This window comes from Ambystoma mexicanum, chromosome 3q (assembly GCF_040938575.1).
Source record: "Ambystoma mexicanum isolate Mex_15411 chromosome 3q, UKY_AmexF1_1, whole genome shotgun sequence".
Lineage (NCBI taxonomy): Eukaryota > Metazoa > Chordata > Amphibia > Caudata > Ambystomatidae > Ambystoma > Ambystoma mexicanum.
In genome coordinates this window covers 546,059,369-546,085,427 of record NC_090926.1, presented here as the reverse complement: position 1 = coordinate 546,085,427, position 26,059 = coordinate 546,059,369, and the positions used below count along the sequence as shown (strand labels likewise).

Here is a 26,059-nt window from a genome sequence, read left to right as displayed (position 1 = left end):
ACTTTGAGGGCATGAGACAATGACCATCATACATTTTGGCTCGAATAGGTATCCTTTCTAAGTTCACTAACAGGTTCTATAGCTACATTGTACCCTTGGCACCTTGGCATCCATAAACCCTGTGTCCTGACACAGATACCTGTCTTGGAGGTCCTTCATCTACCTGATGCCTCATGATACGGATAGACATGTGTTAGCTTTAGGAGGAATATATGGGTGTCTGGGATTAGGGCTATGGCGGGTGTTCTCCTCTTGGTCGCTAGAGGGGTCAGATGTATATCTGTATCAAAGAGCAGAGGGGCCTGGTCCCAGTGGATTATGGCTGAGCGGGGTGGGGTTCGAGGGAGCACAGGGAGGTTAGTGGAGATGGATGTTCACAAGGGCGGGGGCCTGCTCCGGTCTCATGCAGTGCAGTGAGATCACTTATCCGGGGATGATACATGTGCAGAGCTGGCAGGAGGTGGAGGAGGCTTGGGCTGGCGGGGTGAGGTGCTGGGCAGAGTGAGAGACAAGTTTCTAGAGATAACTTTTGGGTCTAGTAAAAGATGGTGTTTGGTGTGTCACAAAATGGAGTTTCTGAGTTTTAATAGGACTTGGTTGCATGATTCTTTGTTAGTAATGGGAGGGTAATAAAGCTGATTGCGCGTAAGTGGGAAGTGGGATATCTCCCCCTTCCAGCATAGGTGAGATGCGACCATGTGGGAATGGTGAGAGGGGCAGGAAAAGTCCACCTCTCCCTCAACATTTGTCAAAGCTGGAGAAAGACCAGGTGAATAGAGACTTCCCCCCTGGTATTGTGAACTGTGAAACAACTTCTAAGAAACGGCAGGTGAAGGGAGACATTCCCCCTGGTGTTGTGAACTGTGAAACCAATACTGAGAAATGCCAGGGGGAGTAAGATATTCCCCCTGCTGCTGTGAACTGTAAGCCAAAGCCATGAAAGGCCAGCAAAGGGAGTCATCCCAGCATGTGTTGTGAACAGTGTAAGTAAACGTCAAGAGAGTGTGAGAACAAAACCAAGGAAGGCCAGGGGATTGGTGTCATTCCCCTGGCATTGTGAAATTGTGGAGTCAAGTGAAGAGTCCAGGGGAAGGGAATCATTTACGCTGGCGTTGTGTCCAGATACCTGGAGAAGGGAGGCTTTCTCCAGGAACCCAAAAGTGAAGAAGCAACTATGGGAAATAAGGAATGTTGATTTGTATTTATTTGTTTGTATAGCGCTTTACACCAAAGCGCTGCACAACTGAACAACTTGGTACATAAAACATAAAACAGTATAACGGTAGAAGCAAGTTATAGTTATGAATCAATCAACAAACCAGTAAGAAGAGCAATTGAACTGAAGGGAATGGGGTGAAGTAGAGCAGTGGGAAAGTGGGGGAGAAGGAGAGGTGGGGAGAGAAGGAGGAGAGAGGGGAAGGGTGAGTGTGGGGTTGTTAGGGGTGGAGGGAAGAAATCAAGGGAAGCAGAAAGAAGGGAGGGGGAGCAAGAAGGGGATAGAGTTTCAAGGCAGTGGGTGGAGGAGGAGAGATTTAAGGGAGGTGAGAAATGAGGAGAAAGTAGGAATAGAACGGATTGAGAGAGGTAGGGAGTTCCAGTGCAGGGGAGCTAGGAGCTGAAAGGAGTGGAAACGGGAGGGGGCACAAGAGGACGGAGGCACAGTGAGGAGGAAGTGGTTGGCTGAACGAAGGGAGCAGGATGATTGATGTTTGAACTGGACCTTTATCTTTTGAATTTGAATTGAGAAAGTTCCTATGTTTGGCGATTCAACCTGGAACTTTATTTTGTACCGTAGAAAGGGATTGAGATTTTGGTAATGGAGTCATACCTTCAGGTAAAGATCCCACCTAACAACTGGATCTGTGATCCGCCGTCCAGAAGAAGGGAGTCATTCTTCTGGACCAAGAAGATCCACTACCTCTTTAGTGTAGTTATAAGTGTAAGGGACTGAAGTAGGCTTTTTGACACAGGACGGTGGACCATTGATTTACAAGGTCATACTGACCGAACACTTAGTATTTTAGTTGAGGCAGGGAAAACGCTCTTAGAATTAGGGAAAGTTAGGTTTTCTCTTTATTTTCATTGCTAATAAAAGTCTAAATCAATCACTATGCCACCTGTTTGTCAATCATCTCCTTCTGCACCCTTACAAGGGACATATGCTTATTTGCAAAGGTTTCTTTCTTAAGTTCCTGACATGTTACACAATAATTCACAATTGTAACTAGCTAAAAAACGTGTTTAGTATGCGACCCAATGCACACATTCTTTATTGTGCCTGCTCCATGACTAGTAGGCTGGCTACAAAAGAGTTGGCTATAGCCTCTCCATTCCCAGTATGTTTTCTGATCTATTTCAGCAGTCTCATCTGGCTTAGTGATGCCTGCATTTTGGGCGAATACCTCTTTGAGTCTATCTATGTAGTATGGCGAGTCAGAAAAAGGACCTGGACACTCTGAGGACATTTGAAATACGTCTTGATTAAAGAATAAGAATATGGCCTAACTTTCCCTATTGCTATGGAATATTCCCTACCTATTTTACAAGCTAAGGTGCTCGTCAGTCATCAGTAAATGTCCACAAGAATATGTCTGCTGTCCAAAACTAATCCTAACTGTCGACCTGGGACTTTTTTTTTCTTTTTAACCCCTCCCTTACACCATATATATATGTGGGGGGGTTTAGAGTATGATATTATTATGGGGGTTGCGGGGGTGGTGTAAAGGGTTAAAAAAAGAAAATGTCAGCATTTTCGGCCGTTGCAGTGATCACATAGATCCATTCTATCTAACTAAGGACATGAGAATGACTCCCTTCACCTGATGGTGGTGTTTTGCACTTATTTTCTTTTCTTTAGAGTTCTTGCTAATATGCAATTCTTAGATAGTCTCTCGTTATTGTTTGTATCAGTTCATGTTGCTCCCCCATGGGACTATTAGCTTTTCTCTTCTCTTTAGCATGGGCTTTCCTTGGCCTTTGTCAAACCCTTCGATCTATGTTAAAAGGTTTTGAGTAATCTTGTAGATTGTAGTTTCCTGTGGGACTTTTCTTTCTGGGGAATTATAGTTCACCTTTTCCTGGTATGACCTATCTTGTATATTGTTTATCCTATGGACTTCTCTGGCATTCAGTTCAGAGTTTCCTTCCTCTCTTAAGTTCCACTCTTGGTATTGGGTTACTTTCCCCCTCTTTCCAGGGTAGTGATACACAACATCCCTGCTCTCACTTTTCGGGGTTTCTATGATTCTCTTTCTCACATTAATTCAGTATCAAGTTTTCATCATTTGTACCGGGACAAGTCTCTCTGATTATATAACGAGTCTCTTTCGGCTTCCCGATTTTCCCGTTCTCCCTGTTATCTTCAATATTGCAGGGGAACACCTCTGGGCCCCATAGATGCTTGGGACCTTCTCCTTTCTTCTGATCACTTGTCTGCTTGCTTTCCGCAGTGCCCACTTCTTGCAAGTTTCTCTCTCACGCAGTGTCTCGAGACCACTGTGGGTACCGAGACAGTATACTGCTTGTTCCATGGGGTGGTGTCAGAATCATTGGATGGGCAGCATGCCCATCACAATTGCTTTGTGGTCATGTCACCACTGAAAGTTGCGTTCCAGAAACTCAGATTCCCACTTGTAGCATATGCCGGGTTTCCAATGTTGGGGGAGTCTCTTCTTGTCAGGTCCCACTTGCATTGACCACTAGGGAGGGTGTTGTGAAGCAGTCACACCTCGCAAGCCTCAGAGGTTCGGGAGAAGGGACAAATTCCCTCTATTTGGCACAGTCATATGCAGATTCTCCCTTGTGTAGCTTACAGTTGCCTATCTTGGCCCAATTTGTCTTTCAATGGCAGTTCTCGAGAATAGCAGAAACTATTTTTTCTCTTGCTTGGATGAGGGCTTCCACTACACCTGCATCTAGATCTGGTCAACTAACACGTTCTGTTAACTGCTGTTTGACTTCGGCTGGCATAACCTCCCCCTCTTGAGCTGCTTCATGTCTGCCACTTGTAGCACTGTATGATGTGAGCAGCTCTTCTATGAAACATTGTGGCTCATCTCTAATTGTAATTGTAATTGGTTATTTATAACACTTAACACCCAGAGGTTTCTAAACCCGGACCCAGGGATCGAACCTGTGTTGCACCACGTCATCTTGCTTCCATTGTTTGGACATTTTTTAGCCAGGCTTCGTAAAGCTCCAGGTGTCCATAAAATATGTATGGTAAAGATGTGAGGCTGTTGTTGTCCCTAAACCTCATTCTCTGCTGGCATCTGTCTGAGCAGTGCTTGAAGGAACCTAGAGGCTCTTCCATATTGTGTGCTTCTCCTCATCACTGATAGAGTGTAGGAGGAAGTGCCATCTGACAACAGGAACCCCCTTGGGCACTCAGGGTGCTCAGTCCAGCCAGCACATGCGCAGCAGGTTCAGCATGTTGTCCCTGCACAGTGACAAGGAGAAGGACATCTCCAGGCACACACATACCATTCTGCTGGCCTGCTCTCAATGCAGTGCACACAGCATTAAACACATTTATAATGCTCACTGCCGTCTCATTCTCCTGGTTGTCCTGCTCCGTCTCTGTCCTTCCCTCCACAATCTGGTGGCATAGGTGCATCAGTTTTTCCAACTGCCGTAAAGAATTTTTACTTATCGCTGCAGCCTATCATATACCTCACTTAGTGCACTAATCTTACAGTCAATGGGCCTGCTTACAATTTTGCCGGTCTGGTAACAACGGTGCTGGTAAGCTACCAGCACCGTTGTAACTGGATCGGCAAACTATGAGTTTTGCGAGCGGGTGCCTTTAAGCCTGCCAGGTCTGACCTGGCGGACTGAAGGGCACCTGCTCGCAGATCTAGATGGATGCACCAGCACCATTAATGAATCGTGTCGAAGCATCCGTCCTCCCCATTCCCATTGAGTCCTCTGGGACTCAATGGGAATGGGGAGCAATTTTTTTTTTCGGTGCCTGGCAATGGGGAAGTACAGGGTCCGCCAGGGCTGCCGTAATGCCCCAGTATTTCCCCATTGCCAGGCACCGGAAAAATTCACAACTCCGGCAGCAGCCTGCCGTTGTTAACGGTATGGCTACCGCAAGGGTTATAATGACCAATGTGTCTCGCTGTTGCTTCCTCTAACAAAGTCGTCAATCCCCACAGCTGATGGGGACTTATTTAGCTCTTCTGTTCCTCCAAGGATCATCGGAGTCCTCCTAGTTTGTCCAAATTGAATGTCCCCTTTACAGGGACCTGAGTGCGCTTGCTAAGTCATGTAAGGTGATGCCAGGAGTCTAGGAAGACACAAGCTGAACTATTAAATTTAGTACACATAAAATGTGCAGGCAAGCCCTTAGCAGGGGTTTCTGCCTGTCTCAATTGCACTTTGACCATGTCCTGTCTCTAGTTTTATCTCTAGGTGGCCTGAGCTCACTCACCCCTGCGCCATTCACACTTCGACTCCACTCCTTTGTGGTCCTGAGAAGGAAGGGGGATTCACCAGAGATTGTTCGGAGTGGTCCTGAAAGGGCTATGGTGCACTCAACCTGCAATCATTGATCTCATCCTTTTCAGATATCAGGTGTAACTGTCCCACCAGATCCCTTTTTCTCTCCATCTCCTATTTTAATATTCCCCATGTAAAACAGCAACCCAGATAACTGGCAGATCTCATCAGAGTGCCTGCACTTGCCAGAATCCAAATGCATTCAGATCAAATCCATAAACATACATTGGAAACCTGAAGGGTTTGTTTCCAGACCAGCCGACCTACATCACCATTCTAAGTATTTTATCTGATCAATTTCAGGATACAATAAATACACAGTTGCAAAAACCACTGCAATAAAACAGGCAAAAATAAGTATTACAAATACATACCCAACCCAGAACGTCCGACAGGTCCCCCCTTTGGTTAGCAATACAAAAATAAAAATCTTGGCTCCTCTGAGCAGCTACGCATGCACAGTGTCTACAGAAGTTGGAATCCTCTGCCCAATGAACTCCCTGTTATTTTTAACTGGGACTCTTTACCTTCTCTAGTCATGCACGTGGGGTCTTCAAGAGGAGGCCACCCACTGGTCTGGTTCTGTACTGCGTTGTGCGACAGGTCTGATTCACAGTGCGAATCTGTGAATCTTGCAAATAGTTGTCTTAATTTTCAGTAATGGTTAAGCAAAATTATGTATTAGTTTACTTGTGAGATAAACAGATAGAATCCTAGCAATTAACCCATCTGTGGGGTGCATTTTAAAGCCCCAAACAGAAGTTCCTTTCACATGAATGGCTGGATTTTAAACACTGAAACCAAAAACGGCCTGGACTTTCAAGTAAAAATTAAAGAGACATGTGGAAAGGGGCCTACCTGTCATTACCAATGGATAAACAGCCGTTTAGTTTACAAAAGAAGGAGGAATCAAAGGGTGCTCAGTCCAACAAGCACATGGAAAACAGGATTTTTAAACATTGAAAACAAAAACAGCCTGTACATGCGTGTGCAAATAAAAACAGTTGTAAAAAGTAAAAGTTAAAAAAAAATGTCAGTGCTCACAGAAAAATGTCAGGAAAACAAAACATAATATGCGGGTTGATCCACTTTCTGTTCATTGAAAATGTCAGCCAAATGCAGTCCCTTTTACTGGCTGTGGGCAAACTTCACAATGAAATCTCCCACTTCCATCCTGGATGTCTCATCTCCCATGTAATGACCAAGCACAATAAAACTGTCCTGCTAAAGGTGTCGAAATTCAGTGTTCTCCAGACCTGCTAGCTCTGAACGCAAATGTTACCCTTGGCTGCAGCATGACTAATAGGCCACTCACTTCAAAGATCAAGCTTCTAACATAAATGAGATTGATCCAAAAAAAACTGTGGGCACAGGCTGACCCAGTAAAAACAAATAGCTGGAAGCAGGACCATTTGTCCCAAATGAAGATTCACAATTGATTTAAAAGGACTATTATCATTTAGGTATTTTTCTCAGCCATCATAAGGCGGATGGATCTCATCTATGTACCATTTTTAATGTAATTTCCAGGCAATTTTGGTGATATAAAATGTATCTAACTGTGATTCTGGGAACTGTAATGGCCAGTTAAACTATGTTTCCGGCTGATCTGAACATGTTCCAAATATGAGAGTTGGTGAGCGGGTGGAAAATGAAATTAGGGATATGTTTAATTACTTACATATTCATAACTGTTATGCTTTTTATGGAAATGGCAGAAAGATGCCACATGGCAGTGCTACATGAAACAGGCGTGTTGGTCAGCTTATCTAATTACCCATTATTAGCATAAACAGAAATAGGTTTAGTATGGCAGTTGCTAGTAAAATTATGAAATTGTGATACATAACTACTTTTTGCCAAAATGTTGAATGGGGAACAAAGGGGCGATTACAAATGTCAAATGTCAAATGTTGCCATAGGACCCCTAAACCAATCCTGACTTGGAGGCTGGGTTGGAAGGAGAGAGAAGGGTAACTGTCCAATCCTGGTGGCAGGAATTATTGCAGGGTACCTCCCCAAGATTGGTGGTTTCATCGCTGCTATATAAGGGGGACTGCACTAGAACAAGGGACAGAAAAAAGAGAGAGACATGAGGATAGAGAGAAGAGACTGACCATCAGGAAGGCTGCTGAAACCCTCCATCTGACAGGTTTAAGGAGACACCAGAGGAGATTGCTGAGAGTGCATCTGGGTGGAGCTGTCTATCCCTAAGAAGGCCTCCAGCTGATTGGGTCCTATGGTGGAGACCAGGAGGCCATCTTTGAGAGTGGAGTGACCAGACCTCTGCCCTATCTTCCCAGAGTGTCCTGATATGCAGCTGGTTTTGTGAACCTTAAACAGAGGCTTGCTATGTAAGTAGTGGGGCAAAACTGTGTTAATCCTTAGCCTATTTATCCAAAAATCCAAAAATATTCATTTAATTAATTCCCCATTTGGCAGAAGGCAATGGGTTGAATTTTGTTAAAATTTGAAATGAACAAAGCCCACTTCTCAGTGTGCGCTGAAAACTATAGCCCAAAGCAAGGGGGTGGGTGGCTGAAAATCAAAGTGATAAATCCCCCTGCATTTATTTTAAACCATAAGTGTGGGTGAAATTATAATTGCCATATGTATTTTTACCAATCTTGAAATTGTAATGCTACTACTACTTTTAAGCCTGCAGAGAAATCAAAATCAAACAACATTACATAAGTGCTTTTGTTATTGATCAGTGGGCCCCATTACGACCTCGGCGGTTGCCGTGCCGGTAAAATCGGCAGGCTGACACCAGACTCGTGTATTTTTTCCAGCACCTGGCTCGGGCGAATTTCCGGGGCATTACAGCCCTGGTGGTCCCTGCAGCCAGGCGTTGGAAAAAGTAACTCCCCATTCCCAATCGAGTCCCATAAGACTCAATGGGAATGGGGAGGACGGATGCACCGGCACTGTGTGGAACAGTGCTGGTGCATCCATCAAAGTCACCTGCCTGCAGATATCTGAGTGTGCCAGTCCAGTACCAACAGTGCTGGTAACTTACCAGCACCATTGTTACCGCGACCGGCACACTCCTAATGAGGCCCAGTCTCATTATTTAGCGTAGTGAAATTTAAAGAAAGCAAAGAGTTGTGATCGTGTTCTTTTTAACTCACCTTTGTGATTTATTTATGCTGACCAAAGTTGCTTGTGGTGTGCCATGGATAAAGTGGTGCTGACATTTTCGTGCTAATTTCTATTACTTTTAATTTAAATAAATACCAAAATATTTCCTGTACACCGGCCTAGTACTTGACTCATTGTTAGCTCAGGGGAGAGGGATACAAGGGGCATGATATATATCTGAAATAGGGCTAAAGAAAATAATCTTTTAAACAGTCTGTTGTGTAACCACTTGAGTGGGGTGGGAAGGAACTCCCTGTGTTGAGGGTGGCTTCTCAATAAACCGTTACACATCCCCAACCAAATAACCCACCCCACACTTCAGATCCATTGTTTTATTATCTATTATATACATGTTGTTTCCCTTTGATGTTGGTGTTCCCCATGCAGATTCTCAATGAGCAAAGCAAGGCTGGAGGTATTTTGTTTCCCCAGCCTTGCATGGCCCATTGGGGATTCAGGCCGGGGAACTGCACGTTTGAATGTATGTGGTTGCTAATTTTGCATTATTGATTGTGTTTTCTCTCAATAACACAACAAAATAATTAACAATCGCAAGAAAATGATAGAAATAGAGATACAGATAGAGAGAGGAAGAGAGAAAGAGAATGTGTGTGTGCGTTCTGATGCAGGGGATTCGCTGACAATTTCAAGGGAATTTGCCCACAGAGATATGAATAGTTATGACAATCAGAAGACCTTGATGGTTTCTGAATTAGAATTTAATTGAGGTATGCACTTATGGTTCAGTGTGAATCAGTTGAAATTTGAAGAGATAAAACACTGACAGCTGAAACACAGGGCTGTGCGCTATTATTTAAGCAAGCTGTGCCCATCCCAGGGATTGCAGGCAAATAGCATGTATTTATGGCATGCCATCCCACGAAGCTGTTTGCGTGGTGCACCCCCTTTCTCCACATCTATGTGTTAATTATAGATATTATTCAGGCAAACGTCCTTAAAAGTACTGCCCTGAGAAAACAGGGGGATTTGGTTGTAAGACCTGGTGACCATCATTACTGGATCTGCTGAGAAGGTCTGCTCCAATGAGTCAAAAGGTACACGTACTCAAAAGAGTTGATTTCCACTGAGCTGCAGTAACATGGCCTTAATATCTAAATATGCAATATTTTACCTATAGCAGTGTGCTGATCTTCTCACAATCTAGTATGCAATAATTCACATAGGCAACAGTCTACATTCCTTAAGGCACAATGCTTTAATTATTGTGTTAGTACAACATTTTAGCTATCTTTCAGCCAACTATAAGCTGACACGTGTTTCGACCTTTGGTCTTTTTAAAGGTTGTCATATGAGGCAAAATGAATGAACAAAGTTTGATTCCATTGTCCATAGTATAGAAAATCAAATAATATTCAATTTATATATGTCTTGGATACAGTTGATATCCTTCCTTGTTAAAAATGGTTATCTCTGTTCATTCTTTATGGTTACCAGGTCTACTCAAAGTCTGTAAAGTGCTAACACATGTAACAATATCTGTAACTTGAACAATAAAAATCATTAAAATAAAAAAATACAAACAATAAAAATCATTAAAATAAAAAAATAAAAAAGAAAATCAAATAACAAAAATACATATACATAACAAAAAGAAGAACAATTGTGTCATACCATTTTGTCATCATTGGGTAAAAAAGGGAGAAAACAGGAGGGTATAGAAAGAAAAAAATAAATAATTAAAACAAATAGAAAAAAGAAAAATATATTTTCAAATTCATACATCCTGTTATTCTATTGGCGTACGGTGTTCTAGAGTGACATCAGCTTTCCTGTGTCACATTTACGTCGCCCTTAATGAACCTTCGTGACCCAAAGAGAAGTGTACAGTCTACTGTGTCATTTCAGAACATTTAGCAAAGCTGTTCATCTGCACTACCAAGTGATTCATGCAAAATGAGTCTATTAGTGCCAGGTTTGATGAGTTGGGATCAGCCCTTGCCCTGGTATTAATGACTCCTTACAAATTTGAGTGTAACATGCAATGTCCATCTCGTATACAGTGTTTATCAAGTAGCCCATAATAAATGTTTGCTCCATGCATATTGTGGACCACCATGATTTCTCATTTTATCTATTTGATGTGTTGCATGACTGCTCCATACATATGGTTGTGGTCTACTCATCCTATGAATCTCTTTAGTGTATTCAGTAAGTCATTCAGTATGCATCGTCAGCACCAATTATATTGTTAAATCAATTATAATCATGGTTTACTGTTGGAGATGGATTGTCACAGTATTTAAATAATACTGTCTTAATGGACATTGTACAATTCCATGACTCCCCTATGCAATTACTATTTTATAGATGGCTCACCATGTGTAATCAGCATCATATCCTAGCTTCTGATATTCATCCAATAAGTCTGCAACTTCATTGTGAATCTTCTTCTGTCCCTATAGTTACATATTAAATAATCAGCCTCTGGCTGCATCTGTCAATTATATATGTGCGCCATTAGATAATAGCATTTGTGGATCATCATGGATTTACCTGATGCAAAATATATAGTCCCTTGAGATTTTCTGGACCGGGTGCCCTGTCTCGAATCACCCACGATTCACAATGGTGTTCATATTATCGTGATGATGCCACACGTACGTGACGGGTGACATCATCACTGCTCTATCAAGAATGGTAACCTGCCTTTACAGTATTCTAAGCTTGTCCTCTCTATTCTTGGTTATTGTTTTCATACATTATTTGTGGAATTAGTCTTGTCCTCAATATAATACATATCGGTGTTGGATAACCAGCTCATAGTACAAATGCCACTAACAAAAATGTGTTTCTCTCTCTCCAGTGGCTCCAAACTGGTAGACCTTGTCCAACAACAAACGCATATTACCAATAATAAGATTTCAACATGACTTTTTATATTGGGTAATTATAATGATCTGGGGATGTTCTAATATAGGCTTAACATTGAAGTGAAGTGTGTCACATACCCACCTTACAATAAGTATATTGCTACAAAGTGCCCAATGCTGTACATCAATGGTTCTTATGCATAGAGACTGGGTTCTAAACCAGTGGGTGCATGATAGTATGCACCCACTCCCATGCCCATTGGCCCCTCGCTCCCACACAAGGGCAAGGCAGGGCCAGCATGCCCCACCAGCACAGCCAGTGCCACCACGCAGGCAGCCCCCAATCCCACGCATCAGAGCCAGTCCATTCAACCTAACCGCTGAGCAGATCCACACCCTGTACCGCCTGGACCGGGACACCATCACCACCATTGTGGACATGATACATGACGACATTGTCAGCCTGATTGAAACATGCACCGCCATCCCACCCCTACTGAAGGTAGTGTCTGTGCTCCACTTCCTGGCCACAGGCCCCTACCAGCACACAGTGGGGCAACTGCATGGCATTTCACAAGCATTATTCTCACGTACGTTGAACCAAGTGCTTGATGCCCTCCTCAAGCACACAGACGAACACATTTCCTTACCACGGTCTGCCCAGGAGATGTCAAACACCAAAGTGGGTTTCCATGCACTGGCCGGCATACCTGGTTGCATTGGCGCCATCGACTGCACCCATGTGGAATTGGTGGTCCCACATGCCATGGAGCTAGCGTACCGCAACCGTAAGCTATACCACTCAATCAACGTGCAAATGGTATGTGACTCGAACAAGATCATAACACATTGTTGTGCCCGATTCCCCGGATCAACCCATGATTCAATGGTCCTGCGGAACTCCACGATTCCACGCTACATGGAGCGACACACAGGGCAGAGATCCTGGCTTCTCGGTGAGTCGCATGTTAGGCTCATGGAAATGTGATGTGGGTAGGTGATTGAGGCATAGATGCATACCTCACCTGGCTGAGATGGGGGGGAGAGATGCATACCTCACCTGGCTGAGATGGGGGGAAATGCATACCTTACCTGGCTGAGATGGGGGGAGAGATGCATACCTCACCTGGCTGAGATGGGGGGGAGAGATGCATACCTCACCTGGCTGAGATGGGGGGGAGAGATGCATACCTCACCTGGCTGAGATGGGGGGGAGATGCATACCTCACCTGGCTGAAATGGGGGGAGAGATGCATACCTCGCCTGGCTGAGATGGGGGGGAGAGATGCATACCTCACCCAGCTGCGAGTGCCAGAGGGAATGGAGCAAGCTCATACCCCAAAAGCAGCCCAGACTGGACCTGACACCTGACCACATAATGGAAGATGTAAGCAGCCCTACTATGCGAATGAAGCGGTGTCCCAACCATCCCACAGACATCTGCATGTGCAATGTACCAAATCAGACCACATCCCTCTCAACAAAATGCAGCTACAAGCAACAACTATAGCCAACACACAGCACAAAACACCATGAACTGAAAAGCCAGTCCCCCATTACTGCGTACAAAGGAGTCACATGAGGGTCCAATACATAAATACACCACTACACTGACACAGAGGCCCAACTAAATTGCATGACACCGTTTATCGTGCGTAGTGAGAGCATCATGAGGCTGACATCAACGTTGCCAGGATGGAAGCATACAAATTACTGGACATCTGCAAGATCACAGAAACAGCCGTCTTGGACTAACACAGTGCATGTGCACTCACAGGGAACTGGACCCCCCAGCGCACACTAGTCGATGGCATGCAAAACAGTCCATGAGAGGAATACACACATAGCAGTCACATCGTGTGACTCCATTCAAGCATGGAAATGGGGTTTAGATGAAGAAATAAATGCATGCCATGGTGTCACTTAATGAGGTCAAATATGATGTGATAATTTACACATACATTGTTGCCCACATGCAGGTGATGCAGGCTATCCCTTGAAGAGGTGGCTCCTTACCCCAGTCCAGAACCCACAGAACAGGCACGAGGAGGACTATAATCGTGCCCATACACGAACCCGTGTGGTGATTGAGCAGACATTTGGCCTCTTGAAGGCACGGTTTCGCTGCCTCAGCAGGTCTGGTGGGGCACTCCTGTACCGCCATGAGAAGGTGGCAAAGATCGTCATGGCATGTGTGATGCTACACAATATGTGCATCAGACGGAATGTGCCACTGCCCCCTGAAGCTGAAAAGCAACCACCTGACGAAGAGGATGAGGAGGTTAGGGATGGGACAGCACCTTAGGGAGGAAGCGATGCACAGGAGGGATGTGACATGCGTCAGATTCTGATCAACCAATGTTTCTAGCACACATGGACGGGGGTGTCACATGGAGATGGCACTTGGGGCACTGGGTGTGTCAGGGACATGGACACTGTAGACTGTTAACCAATAAAGCACACGTACACAATAAGCAATGTCCACACATGTGATTTCTGAATAACCAAAAAGTGTATTGAATAGGTATATCTAAGTGAACACACCCACCACCCCACACACCCACTCCCCCCACCCCCCTCTACTCCCCAACAGACCCACTCCCCCTCCCCCTCTACTCCCCAACACACCCCTCCTCTACTCCCCAACACACCCACTCACCTCTCCCCCTCTACTCCCCAAAACATGGTGTGGATGACTGCGCACAAGTGGATCATGTGGCACCAGTACACAAGGATGCACCTATTAGCATCCCCCTCTCCCAGCACCCGGTGCACCCCTGTCCGAGCGCCACAGGTTCCTGCCCGACCTGCGCACGGGGCTGGTCCTGGTTGAACTGGCAGCCGAGGAAGAACTGGGTTGCTCACATGGACACATGTCCCGCATTGTTTGTACCAACTCGGACAGTACGTGCCGCACCGCGGCCAGTTCAGCACATATGTCCTTAGAACTGGACTCGATAGCAGACCTAAGGGTAGCAGCACAATTACGCATTTCCCCCCTATCACTGGCGCATTCTGTGACATGCTGTGTCAACAGGGCTGTTAGTTGCTGTTGGCGCGTAATGATTTAATGATTTCCTGCATCCCCTCTTGGGTGTTGTGGCCTGTGGCTGATGGTTGTGGGGTGTTCATCATACTGCTACCCTCCTGCACATGTGCGGTTGGGCTGGGAGTAACCGGCCACGAGTTTCCAGGAGATGGCCCCTGTATGCTGTTGTCGTGCTGCCTGCACGGGGACAGGTAGGGAGAATGCAGGGGGCCTGTGGGGGTACTGTCAACATTAACAACATCCCCTTCCTCGTTGTCCGAGATCGCTGCGGTGGCAGCTGTTTCACTGATGGTCCTGCTTTCTGTTGATGCAGTGCCTTCGGCAGACAACGCTGGGCAGATGGTGGATGTCGGTGGCGCCAAAGTGGTGGATGTGGTAGACATTGTTGCCGTGGCCTGTGCTGTGCTCTGGGACATTTCCGGTTTTTGTGTTTTCCTTGTTCCCCCTGAGGTGGAGGGACGGTGTTGTGCCTCTTCGGCCCTGGCCCTCTTAGCAGGGGTTGCACCTGTGTCATCATCGGCGCTGTCCGAATGTGAGCCTGTGGTGGACGAAAGGAGGGAGAAGGTTAGTGATGGGTCTATGGGCATTGAGCAGGCATTGTGATGGCTGCATTCATTATGATTGCTGGATGAGTTACATTAGAGGCAGTGACATACAGGTAGTCTCATTCTTAGGTGGTTGATGCATGGAGGCATGTGGGTAGCTACAGAAACGCAGAGCATTATGCATGTGTACATGGTGGAGGTCAGCACTGCCTGTAGGCAGTCTTGTGCTAATGTGTCCGGTGGACCCTGGTTTGCATCATTGCACTTCCCAATCATGTGGACATCATCGTGGTGAGATTGGCATAGTTGGACTTGAGTCACCTACCTGCATTGCCTGATGTCAGGGCTCCTCTCTCCATGTCCCCAACTCTCTCAATGCTCTCCGTGCCTATGGTGGCGGCACATATCTCCTCCCACGGCTGTAGTTTTAGGGGCGACTCAGCACCTCCACCAGTCGCCATGCCGAGATTCCGATTTGCCGCCAGTATGCTCCTGACGCGGAGACGTAGATCGTCCCACCGCTTGCGTCATTGTTTGGCAGTGCGGGGTGTTGTGCCGACAGCACTAACCCTCTGGGCGACCATTGCCCAAATTGCCTTTTTCCTCTGCAGTGCCAGTCGGGTCATCTCAGTGGCAAGCACAACATCAGCATGTTCTTGGAGGGTTTCGGCCAACATTGTTAGCTCCTCCCTTGAGAAGCACTTCTGGCGCAGCCGATCTCCGCTCTTCTTCAAAACTTTGGGCATCCTGATGTGAAAGGGGTGGTGTTGGAGGTTTGTGGAAGTTGTGGGGGCCAGGTGTCTACTGGTAACAGAGGATGGCAATGGATTGTGTTTTTAAAGATGGCCGCCGTGCTCTTTCCCGTTCCTGTGCGGTGACGCTACTTCCGGATCCGCTTATTTACGGTCACTGCTAATAGCGGTTCCCGCTAATTTCGGTTACCGCTATTAGCGGTGACCTCTAATGTCGATAGCTAGGGTGGCGGAGGTGCTATTTTCACTGCATACGATGCCGGTAAGTGGGATTTTACGCCCTTTAGCGGCATGGCAGTGATTCCATTACCGGCATGGCGCAATGCTCGTGCCCGAGAACTCGTAATGTGCCGCTTTTAGCTGTCTCTGGCCAGAACGGACACGTTATTTGCGCCATGCCGGTAATGGCCAATACTTACCGCCAGGGTCGTAATGAGGGCACATGTTGTGTAACAATTCCTATAAAAACACATTCATAAGTCATATGATTTAACCGACATCTAGTATAGTGTTACTAGTGACGATTACATCATAATGCTCACATTTTAGTGTATATTGTATGCAGCTCCCCAGCCTACATCCCCAATGGCCATGAAAGGCTGGGGAGGCATAACGCCCCAGCCTGGCATTGTCCATTGGGCATAGGCACTGGGAACACAGAGACTGTCAAAGGGAAACCATGTTTCGCTTTCACAGTTTAAGATGAGGCTCCTCCATAATGTGTGAGGGTGCTGATGAATGGGCATCCCCTCGCCCATTATGGATTAGCAATCCCTGCATTCATACCCATTTAGTATATAATCAGCCATGCACCCATAGAGGCCTCACATGCACACAATGAAACATTCACTCTCATTTAAAAAAAGAAGATTCACTTGCATACATTCCCCATTCATAAACTCATGCAATCAACATCATTCATTCACTCGCATATTCACCAGCATTCATTATATCCATCGACCTTTTCCTTGTCCCAGTAATTATTTGTGAGGTGAGTAACCTCACATAAGTACTGTGATGAAGAAGAGTAGGACTAGACGTAATGACGATTACCGTTAAGTACTCTATTCAAATAACTTGCACATTACCCACACACTCACTTGATTAGCAGCATCCATTCACTCGCATATTCCACAATCATCTGCATTCATTCATGAGAACATTCAAACGCATTACACCCTCGCACTCAAAAGCATTACACCCTCCCTCACACATATACATAACGCACCAAAGTGGGGTATGTTTGTGACTGAGCGTGTATTCATCGCACACGCAGTCTCACAGCACAGAGCCCCTCACCTGCATACATTCCAACATTAACTCTGATTAATAAACAAGGAAAGAGAAAGAAACTTCACTTGCATACATACCCCATTCATACACTCACGCAATCATCAGCATTCATTCAATCATATGTACCCTATTACTACAGTCACACAATAATCAGCATGTCTTCGCTCATTCACTCACTCTTTCCCCTTCATACACTCAAGCATTCTGCAGCATCCATTCACTCATTCACTCGCACATTCAGCAATCACCTGCATTCATCAAAGCTCACATTAACACAATGACATCCTCACTCACACATATACGCAATCACTCAAATACATGCATGTGTGCATACATACACACTATAAACACATAACATGCTTACCTGTGTCTTGGCTCGGCTACAGGCTCCTGCTCAGCTGCTCCGCCCGGAAGGCCCTCCCTGCATTGCCTCTGGCAGGAACACCTCTCCCACTTCCTTTTGCCGGAGAGTAAAAGTGAGCGACATGGAACAGCCGCCCCAGGCCGTCCTATCGCACAGGGTGGCACAGAAGTGCCATCTAGGCATTTTGAGGTTACAGTGTTCCTGCCAGCATGGCCAGTGGGCAGGGGAGTTGCTAGGTCTTGAAAAGACCTGGGGCTACGCTGATGTTGGAACTGTTTGGACTGGGGGCTAGCTAGTCTTTTGGCAGTAGCTCCTGAGATTCTATCCGGGGCTACAACCAAAAGATCAGGGGATATAGCCCCCTTAGCCCCCCCTAGCAAAGCCCCTGCCAGTGTGCCATGCAAGGCTGGGTAAGCAAAACGCCCCAGCCTTGCATGACACATTGACCATAAGTAACTGGGTTGTTACTGCACCCAAGGAGAAACCTTGTTTCCCCCACAACACAGACCAAGGAGCACTCCCTTAGTTGCAAACTGTAGCTGAGGGAGCACTCGGGTTTTCCTTGGGCTTTGGCTTGGATCCTCCATAATGGGGCAGGTCCGCGTCCTGTCCCCATTAAGAAGGAGCAGCGCCTGTTGGTTGAATGTGAATTACCCCATAGGGAGATACACTTTCAGGGATTACCCTGCCCTCCACCTAATAGACAGCACGATGAGGTGTTGACTTTCTGCAAATGATCATTCTTAAATCAACTGCTTTCAAATAAAGGATGTATCATGCATGGCAAAAGAGTAATTCAAATACTACATTCCGAGTCAGTGTCGTGGCTAGATCTAGGCATACATATTTAAAAACATGCTGGTGTCATTGCACTGAGCAGCAGAACATGCTGTCTATAACATGCGCACATGTTTAATTCCTTCACTAAATGAAAAATAACACCAAAGTGTCACATGGGACAAATTACTTAATAACAATGTAAACCGCGGATGTGGATGCATGCGCTACCCCTCAACAGTCTCTGTAGGGGTAACACAGTGACTCATGCAGCATTGTTTACTTCTTTTCAATATGTGGGATTATTCAAAAATATAGGATGAGCTACATTCCTGGGTGCAAACGACACGCAGACAACAATAAATTATATATCAATTCCCTCAATCAAATGTGTATAACAATCCACGTATCATGCATCATTCTGCATACCATTAACCAAAAACATTAAACATGAACAACACTCACAATACGGAACCACTCAAAATACATACATGTGATCAAATAAATGGTCAAAGGTAAATACCAGCTCGTTCATATACATGCATAGGTCTAATCGGGAATACCAGCTCGTTCATATACATGCATAGGTCTAATCGGGAATATCAGCTCGTTCATATACATGCATAGGTCTAATCAAGAATACCAGCTCGTTCATATACATGCATAGGTCTAATCGGGAATACCAGCTCGTTCATATACATGCATAGGTCTAATCGAGAATACCAGCTCGTTCATATAAATGAATAGGTCTAATCGGGAATACCAGCTCGTTCATATACATGCATAGGTCTAATCGAGAATACCAGCTCGTTCATATAAATGCATAGGTCTAATCAAGAATACCAGCTCGTTCATATACATGCATAGGTCTAATCGGGAATACCAGCTCGTTCATATACATGCATAGGTCTAATCGAGAATACCAGCTCGTTCATATAAATGCATAGGTCTAATCGGGAATACCAGCTCGTTCATATACATGCATAGGTCTAATCGAGAATACCAGCTCGTTCATATAAATGCATAGGTCTAATCGGGAATACCAGCTCGTTCATATACATGCATAGGTCTAATCGGGAATACCAGCTCGTTCATATACATGCATAGGTCTAATCGAGAATACCAGCTCGTTCATATAAATGCATAGGTCTAATCGGGTGAATGTTCTGGACAAGGATGGACTGGGAACCCAAAGAGGCAGTAGAAATCATGTTCTAAGTGGCCCCATATTACACATTTTGAGCATTTACCTATGAGAAAATTTGAAAACAAAACTTGCAACCTCAAAAAAGAGACTCATGGTTGCAGAAACCCACTGGGAAATCTCCAGGGCTCCCTGTAGACCAGTCCAGCCCTGGCTCTGGAGTGAGTGGTCACTTATGCAATTTAAAACAGTGCTAACAATGTGTACTTGAGCATCCTATGATAGATAGGTTTTTACATTTTGTAGACTACCAACCAGTTGGTATACAAAGATATTAATTTCCAACCTTTCTGGGACAGTTTTAGTTGGCGTGCCACAGTCCGAGTTGATCGAAGCAAGAGAAATAATGGACATCTGCCGATATGATCTCAGCATTGACCTTGTTTGCCCCATTTTCCGGTCATCAAAATCTGGCTGTATAAAAAGAAAGAACATCAAGGTTACAAGGCACCTACAAGTTACCATGCAAAATGGCGGAAAGAAAGTTTTACTGGTTTGAGATTTATGACCAGTTTCCTGTTACATGTTTATCGCCTAACCCATACAAGAATACAAATTAAAAAATGTCGGGTCTAAGCACATTGGTTCTCCAATAGCGTGTTAAAGCGGCACATTTATGCAAATATTATACAAACTTAATACATTCTCTAGGCATAGGCGTGCGTTTAATCAGATAGAATCAAACACATGAAGGAAATAGAGGATGAAAGGTAACTTTGGGGGGGTGTAGTGAGGGATAGAGAGAAAGAGAACACAACAAGAGGACGGGGAGAACATTAATTTGGGGGCGGGAGAGGCAGCAGAGAGATAGAGGTGGAGACACAGAGGGAGAGAGATATATAGAGCGAGAGAGCATGTTAGGTATAGGGTGAATGCCTAAATGGACATCTTGCACAAACCAACACCATATCATGTACAGGGCCTCCAGGGAATAATTGGCACTTTAAGATATGTTAAGGGTTGCTGCACAACCGTATTTCAAGAGCTATGCTCCAAGAGATAACTTCATAGGGGACAGTTACCTTGACCTCCTTCATAAAAAATAGTGTTCTGACTGTGGGACAGAGATGGTAAAAATCACATTAGCCCAATCTCCTGAAAGCATAATGATGCTTGGCAAAAGTATGAATAATTGCATAATACCAGCTCCATGTCTTACTAAAATGTATTCCTGCAACTTGTCATTCAATTATGCTGATCAGTTTAGAAACACTGTAGCATGGGGCTTAAATCATACACGATGAATAACAGAATAGATGCAGCTATTGACGCGAAAGTGAATCAGATGAGGTAAAAAGATGTATTTATTTTTCACTTATTTTACTTAAATACAAATACATATGTACTGATTGTTACAGGGCATAATGGGCCTCATTCCGAGTTCGCAGGTAACCACGCCGCTATTTGCGGCATGGCTGCCTCCGAACTCGTCCAAACTCCGGCCTGGTGAATGGAGTAATTAACGGTCCATTCCGAGGTCGGAGGGACCGGTAATTCCCCATTCACCAGGGCCATTCCCCATTCCCATTTGAGCCCCCATAGGGCTCAATGGGAAGGCGGCAATAACCCCGGAGTCCCTTTGCGGGTCCCGTCCTTAATGCCTGTTAAAAGCAGGAGTTAAGGAATGACCCGCAAAGGGAACTCGTAGTAGGGCGCTAAGGGTTTAACGGCACCGGTCTCGTTACCGGTAACCTTTAACCCTTACCGCCCTACTCGGAATGAGGCACAATGATTGTCCTATGAATTTCCATTCCCTAGAAATCCCGCTAGATCTTAAAGAAGGATATACGACCATATGCTTTTCATTTCTTCAGCAATTGTTGCCACACCTGGAGGCAAAGACCCTACGGAAAATACACTGGCATAGGGTTTAAATAGCTGTGGGTGTAATCCCCGTTTCTTGGTCCACATACATTTAAGGAGGCATGTATACCTAATTCACTGAGAATTGAAGTTATCTCATTAATTGCCAGAAAAGTAAGGATTCTACTACCTCTGCATTTTAGACACACACTTCCCACACTTCCCTACGTAATTATAACTGGAGGATTTTATCAGACATCTTTTCTATAAGACCAAACAACATTATTGATGATTGAATCAGAAGGAACAGGCTGGCTTGTTGGGAGACTGTGGCCTCATTACGAGTTTGGAGGTAGCCATGGTGCTATTAGCGCCATGGCTGCCTCCAAAATCATGTCGGGTCCGGGTTACTTGAATGAGGAATTACCGGGTCATTTCAACCTTGGAGGACCCGATCATTCCTCATTCAAAAAAACAATCCCCATTCCCATTTGAGCCCCCATATGGCTCAATGTGAATGGGAATGGAGCTAATAACGGGCCCGTTAGTAAAGGGCCCGTTATTAGCTCCCTGGTCCCCTTGCGCGACCCGCAAAGGACGTTTGGTCTGACCAGACATTCTGAGCGGGTCCCGCAAGGGAACCTCGTAATAGGGCGGAATGGGTTTACCGGCACCGGCACCATTACCGGTGCCGATAAACCCATTCCGCCAACCTCGTAATGAGGCCCTGGTGTGTGACATATATTTGATCATTTTTTAATACAACTGTGATCTACACTCATAGAGATATAAATGCTTCAAGTTGTCTTAAATTATTACTTTATTGCATTGGTTTCATGATTGCTTAGATGAGGAGTGTTTTGTGAACATTATAGTTTTGGCTCAGGGGAGCTACAACTTGACACCTAGGGCCTCATTTCAAGTTGGGAGGTAATACAGCTACCGTTACCCTTGTGGTGTCTGACTGAATTACCGCTGCATTACAAGTAGTCAGGAGTATGCAAACACTATTGGCACTACTAGTATTACCACTATAAATTACTTTCAGATGGTAATTCCTGCTGGCATCAGCGGAAATAGCGCGACCGCTGCCCAACTCGGCAATATTTCTGCTTCTAGAAATAGCCTCATCACTGTAATGGGAATCCTGCCTTCAGCCATCCATATATAGTGAGGGGGAACTGCAGATGCTGGTGGATGATGTTGTTGATGCGGATGAGCTGTATGGAAGCAGACAGCAAAGGATCTCTGGCCAAAGGAAGGATGGCATCTAGGCGGGCATTCGGGACAAGGTTGTGGAAATGCACATTGTCCCACGGGACAGCAAAGAATACTGCAAAAGGTGGAACGACCGGAAGGCCGGGGTCCACAGCCTCAGCACAAAGCACAGGCATCTTCTACAGGAGGTGGCACCATGGAAGCACTTGCCCTGACTCTATGGGAGGAAAAAGACCAGCTCAATCCTCCACCCAGAAGGGATAGAGGGGATCGGAAATGATGTACTGGGAACAAGCAGCCAAGGAGATGCTGGTGAGTTTTTAACTCCCCACTGCCATGTGAATGCACTGGCCAAAAGCATGTGTCACGCAGCATAGATGAGCCCAATGGTTAGGGGAATGTGCAACTATATGTAAATCTGTACAAAGGCACAAAGAGTACATGCATGTGCAAGGGAAGTTGGGATACTGTGGTAGTTCCATGTGAACCCTAAGGAGACAATACTCCCACCTTGCATTAGCTGTACTCATGGGGCTTTAACCGACGATGTCCATCAGGCTAAATGTATGTAGGCTGACCATTTGTCATGCTGCATGAGTGTCTCGGTAGCACACGTACTAGTATGCATGATGACTGACAGCATGTCATTATCCACCCAACAGGTACTCAGGCTGAAGAGGCAGGGCACTAAACTTCCCAGGAGAACTTCACCGCTAGCAGAGAACCTAACTCTACCCCTGCATAGGCCAGCCATGGGACCAGCAGGAGGAAGAGCAGGAGGGACTCACCCAGACCACATCACAAGAGCCCCATGTCAGCCAGGCCAAATGTGCCCAGTGGACTCTCCGCCAGCACTGCAGATGGCACACATGGTACTGCACATACAGCTGCAGGCGCAGCACACCCAGCAGATGCGACTGCCACAACACAACCAGCCCCTGTGGTGATCCCCGAGAAGCAACATGCTGTCAGTTTCAGACATGACACAACATCTGAATCCACCCATCTGCCTCCGACACCCGTTCGTCATGTGAGACAGACAACCATTTCCAGCACCAGGCTGAGATTGACACAGGGACTGATGGCTGTCATTCACGTGAGAAGGATGACACTGACTTCCGGTCCCACTGCTTCAGCTTGTGCCCTCTCCATGGACCCCAGAATGTGCCTTAGCATTCACTGGCTGTAATCTGGGGGAGGTTGGACACAATGGAGCAGTGCCAGGTCACCATACAAAATCTTGCAGGGATACAGGTGCAGCAACTGTAGGCCATTTGGAACAGTGCTCAGGGATCCTGAAGGTTGTTTGCCAGACCATTAGACCACTGGTGTTGGAAGTCATCAATGGCGACTGCTGCCATCACATCTGTGGGCCAGAGGATGAGGGAGCATATGGAGGGCATGCTTGCCATTTCAGAATCCGTGCATGCAAGCATGCTCCTCATCATGCAATACATCCGGGGCCAGGCAGGAGAACCTTCCACCTACTTCACCCTCATGGAGGGATCATTGCCTTGGATCCAATGGCAGCACCCATTGTGCAATTAGGCTCAAACAGTGCCCAGGGACTTCATTTCACCACACAGTTATTTTAAATTGAAAACACCCACAAGTTGTTTCTCACTCGGGTACTCAATGGCAGACTTGCACACTACCCCTTTGTCAGACCCAGTGGCGCCCATTGGCGTAGAACAAAATGTGGCAGCTCCCCTGCCAGCCACGCTGTGGGGGACTCCAAGCTCCTTAACAAAACGAAGGTCACGCCACACCCCGGGCCGGACCACCACGTGTGCGCAATGTCCATGATGATTATGCCGCTACAGGGGCATGCACTACTGCAAGTGAAAGAAGTAAATATGTTTTTTAATCAAAGCTTAAATGTTTACCATAACATAGAAAGAAGGCGGCGGAGCCTGGTCCACACATTTACCAGCCACAAGTGGTGTCTGGTGAGTTGGTTTTTTGGAGGGTGTAAATATTTGCCAAAAGTATGTGATTGAGATCGTGGGTAGTGAGGAAACCCGAACTAACGAAAATGGGTTTGTGGTGGTTCAGGGGGATTCTTCTCCCTCCCCTGAGAAAATGTTTTGAATAATGGTGCATTACACAGCACACTTTCTGTGAAAATGTGGGTAAAAGGCCAACAATTCGGGTAAAGGCCATCAATCGGTTATGTAGTGTGTAAGGTAAATCTTAAAAAAGTTCAATAGATGCAAGTCAGCAAAAGTGCAGAGGGTATTTCCCAATGCATTATCTTACCGGTCTCTGCAATATATGCCAGCATAAAAAAACATTTCCATGCTGGCTCCACTAACAAATGCTATTATTCCGATATAATACCATAATCATGTTCGCTTTAAGATTATTTTTATAGTATCATTTCTGGCACTGTGCGCACAAGTGGCTCTGCCAATATATGCCGGTACTCCTATGTAGGAACATACTCCCGTTGGTTTGGCTATCAAAAGTGACATGTCACAATATGAAAACCTGTCCAAACTGATTCCAATATAAGGCAGTCTAGACCCATAAGAACACTTATCATGCTTGATTCACCATAGATGGTCAGTTTATAAAAAGTCATGCTACAGTGCAAAATATAAAGGCCGCTACACCAAAACATCAGTCTAGCGAGGTGACAGTACTTTTCATGCTTGTTCTTTTAAAGATGCTGAGTAAAAATGTCATGCCACAGTTAGCAACTTGGTTCTGCCCGAAAATACCAGTAAACCAAGCAAAGTCAATAAAGAATGTTGCAAAAATGCTCCAGCGACCTCCAGTCTCCAAGTGCCTTACACAGTCAGGCATCCCGTTTCACCCACTGGTCACTCCATTTTTTTGGGGGGGATAATTTGATTTTTTGATTAAAAGTTGGGGTCGCATGGGAGTCCCTAAGGGTTGCAACAGTGCCCCCCAGGTGTCACAGTTGATGACCCCCAAATGATGTTCCTGACAGTGCCCAAGCAAGTGCACAAGGGAAAGAGTCCACAAAAGTGACATGATGTGATGACACTATTTCAGTGGCACAAGGGAGGTGAGTGGCAGTGGTGTTGGGGATTGGAGAGTTGGGTGGGAGTAGTGTTGGGGTTTCGGGAGGTGGGTGGGCATGGTGTCGAGGACTGGGGAGGTGGGTGGGAAAGGATGTTGGGGATGGGTGCTCCTCACAGTTGTACATTTAAAAAGAAAAAGTTCACTGGAAGAAATGCAAACATTTTTGTGAGAAGGTGATATATTACAAATGTGCGTACATCCAAAAGTGTGATGCATTTGAAAAGTAATTTGCCTAGAAAAAATGTTCAACTAATTCTTGCCAAACCAGACATCCGTCTCTGGCTTCCTCATGATCAATTTGCTGCAGCAATGCATTTCTGGACTGTGCATCATTGTCTGCTGGGGGAGGCATGTCTAGATGAGGGGATGGAGGACATTGAGGCAGATGTTGTGCAGCATGGCACAATCATCAAATATCTGGCCAACCTTCTCTGGCCTGTACATCAGGACCCCTCCGGTTGGGTCTAGACACAGAAAAGGTCAGCTCAATGAGGAGTCTGGTCCTGACATGTGCCTCTTTGCAGGCCAC

General features: G+C 45.6%; 1 protein-coding gene across 2 annotated transcripts in view; it reads right to left on the bottom strand.

The window, feature by feature from the left end:
• The window catches only part of DOCK2 (dedicator of cytokinesis 2), a 2,833,934-nt gene that overhangs the window by 107,150 nt on the left and 2,700,725 nt on the right, over window positions 1-26,059 (bottom strand). For both annotated transcript variants that reach the window (XM_069654309.1, XM_069654310.1), the window contains one exon: window positions 19,745-19,872. In XM_069654309.1, the coding sequence (XP_069510410.1) occupies window positions 19,745-19,872 (128 nt within the window). The remainder of the gene's footprint in view (window positions 1-19,744; window positions 19,873-26,059) is intronic.